Source organism: Talpa europaea (genome assembly GCF_964194135.1).
Source record: "Talpa europaea genome assembly, chromosome: X".
Lineage (NCBI taxonomy): Eukaryota > Metazoa > Chordata > Mammalia > Eulipotyphla > Talpidae > Talpa > Talpa europaea.
The window spans coordinates 28,845,656-28,859,257 of NC_140081.1; the positions used below are offsets into that span (position 1 = coordinate 28,845,656).

The window sequence follows — 13,602 nt, forward strand, 5'->3', positions numbered from 1 at the left end:
TACCTATTGTTTAAATCTATACAAAGATTTTTTAAAAAGTTTTTTGTGTTTTTTTTAAAAAGAGATATCTTCGGTTGGATTTGATGTATTTGATTTTGATTGTTTTGGATCTTGGGACGTAGCACTTAAGTACACTGCAGACATTGGGAATTATCCTGTTTATAATTGATAAAATAATCCCCTTGGTGCACTGTACTCTCTCAAAAGCTTCAATGCATGTTCACTGCCTCTAACCATCAAGCTAATAATCGCCCAAGACTAGAACATAAGAAAAAGAACAGAAAGAATGACTGACTGAAAGGATATGAACCTAACATCATGACCTATGAATCAGTAAAAACTTCAAGAATTTCATAGTGGTACTTGGAAATACTGCTAGTGCCTTAAATTTTGATCACATATCTCAGAGTCTGAAAATAAAACAATAGGCCTAAAATAGAGTCACTTATGCTAAGCCACATATAACCAAACTAAGATAATTACAGTTTTGATCTCTTCTAGAAAGTGAATCTTAAATCAGTCCATCAGGAATCTTCTAATCAACACTAGTTAGGTAATCTGCCTGACAGGGCCTTGCTATCCCCTAAAGGAAAGTGACCTTGCCATAACCAATTTGCCAACAGTATAACTTCCTGTTCCTGTTCCCTCTGCCTAGAAAAGCCTGTTGTTTTTAATTACTCCTCTGAGCAACTTTCAGCCTTTCAGTTAGATTGAATGCTGCCCAATTCAAGAAATGTTGAATAAAGCTATTAAGGTCTATTTAAAAAATTGTGAGGTACTAAAGAGGAGGAAGGTATATAATAGTAAGGATAAATGCATGCTATTATAAATTGGTAGACAAGAAAATTTTGTGTACATTTATGCAGTATTCTTTATTCTTCCTGGAAAACCATGAAAGCAATAGTTTCTCTTATGACTATGGGGTCTTAGAATCAAGGAAATAAAGCATAATAAATTTGTAGTGAATATTGAGAACAGATGCTTTATAAACAACTATGCTATGCTATATTTATAGGGATGCATCATATGCTAATTTATAAAAATTTCTAATAAATTTAAAAAACAAATTATACAAGTTATAGCCAATGATCACAAAGTAATACAACTAGAAGCACACTGTGTAACTATTAGCAAAAATGTCACTCCTAATAATTATGTTGAAAATAAATTTATAAATAACAAAAATATGGGATGTGGGCAAAATGGGTGAAAAGGGTCAAAAGGTGCAAACTTCCAGTTATAAAATAAAGAAGTCATGGGGATATAATGGACAGCATGCTGACCACAGTTAATAATTCTATATTGCATATTTGAAAATTGCTGAGAGTAAAACTTCAAAATTCTTACCACAGAAAAAAAAATTGTAACTATAATGTTGGGTGTTAACTAGAGTTACTGTGGTGATCATTTCACAACATATACAAATATGGAATCATGGTGTACACCTGAACCTTGTATGTCATTTATATCTCAAAAATATAATACATAAAAAATAAGTATAGTATTTAATAAATTTAAAGGTATACAAGCCTATACAATATAGGTAAGTCTGTAATTTTGGGTGAATTACTGGACTCAGATTATTACATAAGAGAATTTAGAGTCAAAGAGAGACAACTCAGTTGTGTGTGCTAACTCAGCAATTCTCAGTCTTGCCTTCACATTAGGAACTTCAAAAAAAAAAAAAAAAAAGGGATGGGGGGGACAAACTCCAAGCCTAAATAAATTAAATCAGAATCCTCAGTACAGGAAAAGCAGCATTCATATTTTGTTTAAAGCTCCCCAGGTAATCCTGAAATAGTTACAGTTCTAAACAGGTGATCAATGGCTTAAACAAAAAATTTTTTAAAGTGCAAAACTCTGTTATAAGGAAAACAAGCAGAAAGCAAAAAGGATAAAGGAGAAATAGACATCTTTGAAATGATAAAGTGCAATAAAAAATCCAAGAACACTTTTAATAAATAAAACATACAAGATTCTAGCAAAGATAATCAAGAAAGAAAAGATAAAACCAGAAATGATATAATACATGATGTAGAGATGTAATTAATTCTAAGATCTATGTCATCTTATAAATAAATTATATAAATTTATATTAAAATAATTTTAAATTACGATCAAATAAGTGACTTTAAAAAGACTTGTGGTTATCAAAACACAACAAATGAACTAATAACAAAACAAAACGTAGAAAAATTACTAAGGGAATGCCCAAACAAAGGATCCCACCAAGGTGATTTACTAATTAACTTTTTTCATACTTCCAGGAAAGGAAAATTACCACATGATATAAATCCTCCAGGATACCAAAAAAGCCATGAAGGTGAATTTCAATTCTTGATATACAAGCCACAAGAAGTACACAATGGAGCTGAAGGGGTACAGAGTTTGTCACTAAAAAATATATCTCTTTGACATGAAGATTACTTTAAAATCTCTATTTTTAAGAAACAACAACAAAGGAAAAGCTCTGTACACTGAGTAGAAGTCACCCACTTGTAAGATATTCACATTGCTAAGGAAATCTTTATTTGTAAGGGCTTTCCTGCACAATACAGGAGGGGAGTGACCTTACCTCTTTATCTGTTATCCAAGGAGGTGGCATCAAATCTGCATAATAACTATATCCTAGTTTACTGTATCTTTCCTAGTAAGCTCCCATTACTAAGATCCCCTTCCCCCTAACATCCTCTGTCTTTAGCTGAAGATGTTTTTTAAGCAGGTGGCCCGAGCTGTTCTGAGAAATTACTCAGTTTTCGTTCATCTCTCCCATGTATACAGGAGGTGTGTCAGTAAACTTTCGTGTTCCTATTAATCTGCCTTTTATTGTGTGGGGTGTCTCAGCCAAAAACCCAGAAGTGTAGAGGGAAAATTATTTTTCCTCCCCTATATAACAAAAATTCTCATCCTCGATGCATGTTAGAATCACCGAAGCTTTTTAAAATCCTAATGCTTGGCCCACATCCACACCCACACAAACACAATGAAATCAGAATCTCTCAGTGGATCCAGGTATCATGATTTCTAAAGGTCCCCAGGAGATTATAATGTATAAGCCAAGGTTAAGAACTATTGCTCCAAGCAATTTCACTAGTTATGGTTCATAGAGCAAAAGATCCTAAGTAAAATTCAAGTAAACAATAGTCCATAAAAATTATAGGCCACCTCCACAAAAAGCATTTTCCTCAAAGATACAAAGATGTTTCCAAATAAGGGAATAAGAACAAATATACAATGATCTTACATGGTTTTCTCACATATACATTTCAAAATATGAGTAATTCCTTAACGAGATTAAAAAAAAACATTTGCTTTAAGACAACAGCCTAAGTATCCAACATTTTATGTAAATAAACTACATGCCTACCAAATTAGGAACAGAACAAATATGGCCTTACAGACATCATTATCTTATGCTGTTTTCAGGAGTTCTGGACAACGTAAAAAGGTATGAACATGAAAGTATTAGCTAAAAAAACGTAACAGAGGAATCTCAATAAAAGAGGAGGTTTCGTGTTTCCTGCCCTGCCTAATGAAGGGCGGAGCTGAGGGGGCAGGGTAAAGCGAGAAAAGATTTGGTTCCCCTAGAAGACCTAACTCCCAGATTTTATACCTTACTATAATGCTTCAATTATTAAAATAATAGAACACCAGAATAACAAGAAACATACAACTATGTGTAAGGAATAGATGGTCCAGAAATAGACTATTAATTTAACGCATGATAAAAGACACATTAAAAGAAAAAAAATAGTAATTTAGGAAAGTAACTCTATAAAATATTCTCACCTAAAATAAATTAAAACTCAAAAGTATGTACCATATGGATTACCAGCTTAAATAGAACAAGTCAACCTCCTTTGCCCTCACAAACAGAATACATACACATACACACACACACACACACGAAGCTCTAAAAGGAGTATGACTAGTCTAGTCTTAAAATTAAGACTACAAAAATAAAACACAAATTTAAAAACAATAGAAAATAATTCACAAGGGTCGACAAATAAAATGTTCACTTTAAGAAGTTATTAGATAAGTGTAAATTAAAGTAGGGGTGAGGCACTGGCTCTGTGATTTCTGCTATAAAATGGGCCTGATATGATTATTCATTCTGAATGTGAGTTTAAATTACTACCGTTGTTCTGGGGCAAGGTGGTATGAGAAGCCACTTTACAATTCTTATATTTCCATTTCTGGAAATGTAGCTCAAAAAAAAAAGTAAAATATGGAGGAGCTTACGTGCAAAGACGCTCTTTGTGGCATTGTTTTCAAATACAGCAAAGAACTAGAGTGGTGAGACCTACAGAGATAGCCAAAGCGGGAGGACTTGGCGACTTACGGCCCCCTGCATGCGCTGTGCAGTATTAGCACGGCAACAGTACAGTGTTTCTGAAAACCATGTGGCAATAAGTGCTTAAGATACATGCACAAATGCCGAGCGAAAAACTCAGGAGTGAAAATGGTAATATACTACAATTATAGGTGCTTTAAAAGCATGTACATTTAAACTATGCTTTCAAAACCATAGCTCTTATTGAAAAAACTGGGGCGCAAAAGGGAACAGAGCAAGCATGGAGGGCAGCTGGAGGTGGCGCCCGTTCAGGGGTGGTGGGGAGGAGGAGGAGATCCAATGGGGGGGGGAGAGAAGAGGAGATCGGATGGGGGGGGAGGCGGAGGAGGAGATCCCAGGTGCGAGAGAGGGGGCAGCGCGGTGGGGGTGCTTCTGGGAGACAGAGTTGGTGGGTGGGGCAAGTGCTCCCAGCGCGGGTGAACTTGGACCCAGGGTCTGGTTCCCCCACACCCTCCACCTGAGGGGGCTCTGTGCAGGATTCCCAAAGTACCTTGTGGTCTTTTCAAAGACTACGACATCTTGGAACGGCTTCATTTTCCCAACAACATGGACGCGCTCTGGAGTCCCGGAAGCACTCTGATATCCCCTCTCCGGAAGCACTTGCGCCCCATAAAGGGGGCTGTAGTGAAAGAGAAAGTGCTCAGCTCGGCCGGAAGCGCATGGTCAGCGAGCAAGCCAACCTGAGCCTTCGGTAAATCTGGGATTTTTGCCACTTAGCCAAGGTGCTCTGGCCTCACAGACGCAGGGAAAGGACTCTGACAAGCGTGGACACTGAGGACGGTGGCACAGAAGTGAAAGTAAGGGGAAGGGGCCAGAAGGCGCCCGAGCGGCCCAGGCCCACCGCAGCACCGAGGTAGGCTCCCCTGGTGAACGAAAGCAGCTACCCCTGGAAGCCCACCTTTCCTCTCTCCCCCTCCGGCCGGCCAGCTCTTAACTCTACATCAAGCGCAGAAAGCCCCACGAGGAGCACCTCGTGACCAGCGTGTGGAGGTTTTGCCCGAGACTCATTCCGCCAGAGCAGCCCCCCACCAGCACCCTTCAGGCCCAGTCGGGGTGGACCAGCCTCCAAAGACTCCCTGATTCGGAGCGCTTGGGTGCTTCTTTGGTCCGTGGGATCCCCTTTGGGAATTCCTCTCCACCTGTGCAAGTTCCTTTCTGGAAAAAATGGCTTCCCAGAAGGATGCCAGCAACTGTAAGGCTGACTCCAGACAAAGTTCCCGTAACTCCATGAATGCTGCATTTGCGGCCGAAAGTGAGACTGAGGAACCGAAAACAGTCCAGAGGCAGAGGGACAGCCAGCCAGAAGGCGGTTCTTCAGTGATCCACAGGAAGGCCCCCCAGGGCACCCTCAGAAAACCGATATCAAGATCAAGGGGACTGGGAAGAGGAAGGGGGGCTGCTGCTTATACAAAACCCAGCACGAGAGAGAATCCCACCCCTGGGGAAAGACCAGCCAGGGCGGTCCGCACCTCTCCTCCTCAGAGAAAGGTAGCGTCAGCCCCAGGGGTCAGTGGTGAGAAGCACCAGAGAATGAGGAAGACCAGCAGCCTCGATGACAGGAGAGTGAATACAAAGTTTCAGGAGAAACCCAGTCAGAGGCCATTTAATGACCGAAGGGCAGTCGTTTTTGAAAAACACTCTCCATGCGAAAAGTGTCCAGACAGGCCTCACTCTAGTTCAGAAAGCCAAACGCCAAGAGAAAGAAGCGCGACTGACTGGCCCTCTTCAGGAACTGACTGGCTTGCCCAGGATGAGATTTTCACCTTCAGAGTGTCCCAGGAGGAGCCAGGCTCACAGAATCTCGCAAGAGTTTCAGAGCTTTCCTCCTTCACCACTGACCATGCCGTGTACCAGCCTCAGGTGTACAGCTGGCCTTCTGGGGACTACGCTGACGGCGGCACCCTCAACCCCGAGCCTTCTCACTGGCCCCCCATGGGCCCAGGCGGCAGTAACAGGTCCCAGGCTGGGAAGAGTGATTATTTCGCCAACTCTCCACAGTACTCTCCAAACCGGTTCAGAGACCGAAGATCCTTCCCAGAGGAAGGTCCAGCCCAGAATGTATCGTGTTTTTCCAGAAGTTCGCAAGCAGAGGTGGAGGACACTCCTTTATGCGGCTGGGGAAGAGGTGGATCTTTTAGCTCCCTGCCAAGGGGCCACTCAGTGGGAGTTCTCCAGGACGGTTTCATTGACACCCATTGTCACTTGGACATGCTCTTTGCCAAGTTGTCTTTCCAGGGGACCTTTACTATGTTCAGAAAAATTTACGGCACTACCTTCCCTAGGGAATTTCACGGCTGCATCACTGATTTCTGCGATCCGCGCACACTACGTGATGGCCTATGGGAGGAGCTGTTGAGAGAGGATCTGGTTTGGGGGGCCTTTGGTTGTCACCCCCATTTTGCAAGTTACTACAATGAGAGGCAAGAAAGAAATATCTTGCAAGCTTTACGTCACCCCAAGGCTGTGGCATTTGGAGAAATGGGCTTGGATTACTCTCATAAGTGCAGCACGCCTATCCCACGGCAGCACAGGGTATTTGAGAGACAGCTGCAACTGGCTGTCGCTCTAAAGATGCCCTTGGTGATCCATTGCCGAGAAGCTGATGAAGATCTGTTGGGCATCATGAAAAAATATGTGCCTTTTGACTACAAGATCCATCGGCATTGTTTCACTGGCAGCTACCCAGTCATTGAGCCCCTGCTGAAGTACTTTCCCAACATGACTGTGGGCTTTACAGCTGTCCTGACCTACTCTTCTGCCTGGGAGGCCCGGGATGCTCTGAAGAACATCCCACTGGAGAGAATCGTCGTGGAGACAGATGCTCCGTACTTCCTCCCTCGAGAGGTTCCCAGAAGCCTTTGCCGGTATGCCCACCCGGGCATGGCCCTGCACACAATTCGAGAGATTGCCAGAGTCACAAATCAGCCACTCTTTCACACTTTGAGCACTTTGCGTGAAAACACCAGGTGCCTCTACAATCTTTAAGCAGAGAACACATAGTCAGGATCCTTCCAGAAAAAGAAGACCTGCTTTTGACAACATAGACTTGGTTTGAACGCTTCCTGTGTCCCAAGTCAAGGATATCTTCTGAAAGCTCACTGGAACTGAAAAAGCCAGGACAGGATGTTTTCCTCAAAACCTCTTCATAAGATTTCTGCTTCTGGTAGGGTGAGGTGCAGTGGGATGAGAGGAAGGGTAATGAGAACTGCTGGGCAGTTAGGGTTTTTCTTCCAGCCAAAGTGTATAGGGATACTGAATGAAGAACAAAGAGTTCCACAGGGTACAAGTTTGCTAATCCAAATCCCTATTCTCTGCTTGTGCTTTTGAGCAGTTGGTGAATAAAGTCACCCTCCTACTTGTCTTTGTGGGGGGAAAAAAGCAAGCAGGGAATAGTGAATTTTAAAAATGAGCTAGGAGGTTTGTTTATTCCCCAAATGTATATAAGAACTCTGTCATCCATATTACTTGTTAAATTCTTAAATTCAATGACTGTTGAACTTGTATTTCTAAGATAGACCAACACTAGCATTTCATCTGAAAAGAATCCATTTACATAAATATTAGTTAATAGTCTTAAAGTGCCAAGGGGGGCTGTGGAGGAACTTAGAGCAATGAGAGCCAAATCATTTGAATCTTCCAACACCATTGAGGAGATGAGTTTTGAATCTGAACTGAGCTCCCAACACTTATATGATTCCAAAGCTCTTAACAGCACCAGTATAAATTAGTAACTTGATTCAAATTGCTCTGGTTTTTATCAAGGCCCAAATGTATACCACTTAAAACCTCTGTTCTCCAGAAGGGCTTCAAAAGCACTCACAGGACAGAAACAGAGAAGAGATTCGGCTGCCCACTTGGCGAACAGCTATCCTCTGAGAAATTAAAATGAACCCCATTTTAGGGAAAATACTTGAGATGTAAAATTCAACTTCGCCAGCCAAAGCACACCCAAATCCAAGAGTCCTATCATGAGATGAAATGTACCATCTTAAAAATTGAAAATCTGTTTATTCTCAAAAAATAAATCAATTTGTGCCCATTTATCTGTATGCAGAAATATGAGCTGGCTCCTCACTATTTGGTTCTCAGCTCAAAAGTCACCTCCATGGAGAAGCCCTCCCAATTTATAGTGCTCACCTCACCTGGGAGGAAAAAAAAAATCCTTGGTTTACTGTTTTTACTTAATCATAGCACTTAGTACTGTTTGAGATTGTGTTGTTAATTTGTGTATGTTCCCTGGTTGTCTTCCCCACTAGGTTGTAAGTGTACAAGCTTGTCAGTCTGGCACTGTACACCTGATATTATTACAAGAGTGTCTGGAACAGAGCAGGCCCTCAGCAAGATTTCTTGAACTTTTCGTATAAACAAATAACTGACTTTTTTGAGCTGGGGACAGCTACTAAGAAGGGACCTGAGAAGTGAAATGTCCTATTTCCTCTTTAATTTTAAATATGAAACAAGGACTAAAGGCCTATGTTCTGCTGTTACATGTCATCTACAACAAAACAAGGAAAGAAGGTCAAGCCCTATCAGGAACTTGATAGTTCATATTTCCTATATATAACAGAGTTTATCTTTTTGCTGGGAATCCAGTCTTTTGAGAAGAAAAAAGTATTCAGTGTAAGAAAGCTGTGGCTGAAGTGCTTCAGTTTCATTTAGCAGAACAAAAGAAGGTTACAGGTTAAAGGTGCGATTTAATTATATTTTTGAAGACAGAAATCCTTCAAAAACCAGTCCAGTGTTTTAAAAAGTTTTCTGTGTAATGCACACTTTAAGCAGACATTGCTCAAAGTGGGCCCTTCAGCCCACAGGAGGCCTGAGCTTATGAGCTTGTGATAAAATAGCAGAAGAGAGAAGTCCTTGGACACACATTTTGGGGAAATACCAAGTTGTACAAAGTTCCATGGGGTTTTTTTGTTTGTTTTGGGATCTCATACGTCCCTTGATAGGCTCATGTGAGCCTCATATATCCAAGAAGATGTTTCTCGAAGTTACTTCTAGATTAATTTGATTAATCTGAAGTACAATTCAGTGAGCTTGAGATCCTTAGGAACACAAGCTTGGAAAAGGCCACTTCAGTTGTATCCTAGCTACTGCCGTGCACTGTTCATTTCTTACCACATGAGATCTGTGAGAATAAAGTGTCGTTATCTGGTCCTAGCAAAGTGACACTACCAAGTAGGCATTTTAAAAATGGGTGTGAATTAAAGTACACATTCATCAAGATGAACAGGATATACATACACATGTTTTAGTTTAAGTGATTTTCCTTTTCAAAAAAAGACTACCTTTTTATATAGAGAAAATACTTTTCTGATCTGCTCTTCTCCCTCTACATTTTTTTAATGGCATAAACTGTATTCTGCAGTGTTTTCTAACATGCAGGAGAGATCCTTGCCATAATTCAGCTTTCTTCTGGAATGGGAATGAGAAAAATCTTTTCTGAGTAGTATATTCAGAGTAGCCTCAATCAAAAACCACAATCTTCATTTACTTACTTATTTCATGAACAAAGTATAAAAAAGTTCTTCTATCCATGTTATTAGTAAAAAAATTTTTAAATGTCATGATCTAAATGTGCAAAAGTTGGGGTACTTTTTAAATCATTTCACTAAAGTGATTCAGTACTCCATTGAACCTCAAGAATGATTACTTAGCCTTTATACGTTTATATAGCACTTGGAGTGTCAACTCTGCCACTGCGGAGGCATCAGAGAGCCACGAAGACAGCCGCAATCTAGAAATTCAATGTGCCATTAGTGACCCCTGGGCCATTAGTCAGCCCAAAGTCACAGGGCCATTAACAGGCTCCCTGAACCTTGGCAGTCCTTTTTACTGCACATCACTATTTCGCTTCACTTAGATTTTAGAAAGGCAGCTATTTCTACCTTTAAAGCTCAAAAGGAATAAACTGCCTACTTTGTCTTGGGAGATGGGAGGAATCTGTTTTTTCAGTTGGACTTTTTCCACATCTCACTTTAAATTGAGTTCCTGTTTATTGTCAGTTTTTTTGAGACTACTAAAGAGTGCAAAGTGGGGGGAAAAAAAAGAGTCCATGATCCTACCACTTAGAGACAATCATATTAACAACTGAGTAGCTCTTGGGCAGTTTTCTCTAATATTTCCATAGGTATTGGCTAATTCTAGCATTATACTCCTTGAGTCAATTTACTAATCAACATTTCCCCCATAATTAGCATAAGCTGTGCATATTCTTCCTTTGACTTTGTGATTTAAACATATTTTGTGTATTTTTGTTTTCATTCCTGAGTAAACTGAAAGTTTAATTCCATTGTTTCTTTTAAAGAATCAACTCTTAGGTTTATTGTTCAAATCTATTGCTCACTGATGTTTTAAATGCTGCTTTTTAAAGTTTATTAATGTTTCCTTCAGTTCTCAGATATGTTTTATTGTGCTTTTGGTAATGTATTAAATTAAAAGTTTAGTTTGCTTTTAATTGAGGAGGGAAAGAACAAAATATTCTATAACATAAATTTGTTATAATTATAATTGCTGTATCTATAGGATTTTTAATTTAATTTTATATTTTATTTTAATGAATGTGGCTTTCTCACTATAAAAATTAATATGTATACATTACAAAAATATGATAATACAGAGAAGTACAAAGTGGTGCATGGTATTTTTACTAGAATTTCTACCTAGAATCTACTGTTTTATTACTGTCCCAACATAATTGGGATTATGCAGTTATGTCAAATTACATATACTGTTAAAAATTTGCTTTCCTAATTGTCATATCTACTTTTAAAAAAGTTTGTTTTTATACCTGTATACTTGAAAGTTCTTGTACCACCAAATCCCACCACAAATAGATATACAGTGATCCTATTCTGGTTTCTTTTTACTTAAAGTTGTCTTTTTAAAACATAGTTTAAAAAATACGTTTATTAGACAGAGTTAAAGAACATTTGCAGGTCTTAGAGAAAGACAATAAAAAAGACAGGTTTTTTTCTCTTGATCAAGAGAGTTTAACTCTATTAATTTTTCTGTTTAATTTTTAAAGTACTGTCCGCACAAATGTTAACCAAAAATTAATTTCTAATTAACTCCATCTAAATGGAGAAAATACATTCTCTCTATATTTCTGTCTTGCATTTCTGTCTTGCATTGGCACTTGTTGTTTGTTATTCATCTTCTAATAAACATTAAAAGTGTTTACATTCTGTTTGAACTTCATTTATATTTTATAATTACTTATAATTTTGTTCCCCTTGCTTACCACTAATCCTTTCATTTCATGATTTACCCATGACATTTCCCCTAAAAGTTACAAGACATTGTTTCATTGTTTTCTGGCATTTAAGAATGCAAAGAAACTCTGATGTCAACTTCTCTTTCTTTGGGGGTTAAACTACTTTTTCTGTAAGGATGCTTGTTAAGTTCTTTGCTATATCCTTGAAATTAAATAAAAAAATGCCAGGATATGTCTAATTATTGGTCTTCTTTTCTGTCATACAGAGTAAGCATTCAGTCTGCAGATCAATGACTTTGTATAGTAAAGAACATTGGGTTGTTTTTATTATTTTATGGTGTGCTTAGTTGATTCGGTTGCCATTAATCTAATTTCTAATCTTCAAGAACAACTGTCCATATGTTAGATCTCCATACGTTTGTCCAATCTTCTATTGTCTCTTTACTCTTATATCTGACCCTTTCCTCTGAATTTTGGGAGAATGTTTCAAGTTTGCCTTTTCCATCACTCATTCCAATTTCTCCAATTTCAATTTCTTTCTTTACTACATATACAAATAATGTATTTTTTTAGTTTCTTCACATTTATTCCTTCAGAAACTCCCTTTGCCTTTTTGCCAAGTCTCATTCTGTAATATTTTTAATCTCTCTATTCTGACCTTCCAGCTTTCACCTTACAGAATTTACTTTAACTGCTTACTTTGTTTTGTATGTTTCCTTGCATTCACCAGAAAACACAAAGTAAATTGTTACCAAAAAATACATTTCCTATAGAAAATATACTTTTGAAATAAGTATTTTCTTCCTCTGCTTAAATATTATGTTGACTTTTCCCGAAACCTCTTGTGGGTTTTTTTGTTCATCCCTGAACAAAGAGCAGTCTATCCAGGCTGGTATTTTCCCCAAAGTAGGGTGGGTAGTTCTCCTTCCTTCCCTTCACCAACATTCTAATGTTCTGATTCCTCCTCTGAGTGGAAGGCTGATTGCTACAGATTGATAAACAGCATGTTAAGAAGTAGGGAGGGAGTTGGAGTCATGGATGGTCGCCCACAGGAAAAACTTCAAATTTTTCCATGTAAACATTTTATAAATTGATTTGACCTTCACTCCAGAAACAGCATGTGTGGCCAGTCCTGTCCATCAGAGAAATGCTCTAATGCAAGGCCTGCTTTTCCCTCAGTGTGACTACTGCTGCACCTCCTAGTGACACTCTTAACCTCTCCATGCCTGTGAAAGCAAACCAAGTGGAAACCCCTATAAGTTGTCCTAGATCCCAACTTCCTTAGGAAGTGAAACAGTTGGTAACTGCACTGTATCTAGTGGAAATTCTTCAAAATTTGCAGCATGAAGATGGAAATCACCCTGTCCTCAGCCTCCAACACTAACGTGGTTTGTCCATATTTTTAAAATTTTGCATTCATTTTAGTTGCAATTAGGAAGGTGAAGAGGTTGATCTAAATATCAATGCTCAAGTTACAGTCTCACCTCGAATTACCATTTTTTCCTTTTGATAAGTTTATCCATAAGTTCTTACGGATTCTGTGTTTAAATAGCTTATTTTAAGAAAATTTGGTTACACAAAACTCATTAGCTTATAAACATAAAAGGTAAACTGATACCAACTTAATAAAGTTGGATAAATAAAAGACAAAAACAACTTCCAATGAATTTTTGTATTATGAAAATATCATAAACTTACACTGGTATTTTATGCTCAAATTTTCATTACTAAATCTGGTTTAAGATACAGTGCACCTACATGGACAGCATAAACATCATATTTTTACTTGCATACTTAAGACCTGATTTTATAATGCCTGAAAGAAGGAAAAAAGATGTGACTAGAATGCGAGCTACTAGAATATGATTCTTGTAGCTATATCACCAGTTAACTGTATAGCTAGTGCAAAGAACATAAGCTATTTGTTTGCTGGTTAACCTTTCAGCAAAAATTAGAAAATCAACATTTTCTAATGTTGTCCTGCTAACCACAGGACAGTGCGGCACTATTTAGAGGATTAAGAAAATTA

General features: G+C 38.6%; 2 protein-coding genes across 2 annotated transcripts in view; one reads left to right on the forward strand and one right to left on the reverse strand.

Moving 5' to 3' along the window:
- Positions 1-13,602, reverse strand: part of EFHC2 (EF-hand domain containing 2) — a gene marked incomplete at both ends in the record, with an annotated part of 199,012 nt that overhangs the window by 140,422 nt on the left and 44,988 nt on the right.
- Positions 5,522-7,342, forward strand: LOC311186929 (putative deoxyribonuclease TATDN2; the record flags this gene model as incomplete). The annotated part of the gene is made up of 1 exon (XM_084258153.1): positions 5,522-7,342. One exon carries the CDS (start codon positions 5,522-5,524, stop codon positions 7,340-7,342), a length of 1,821 nt encoding a protein of 606 aa, XP_084114279.1.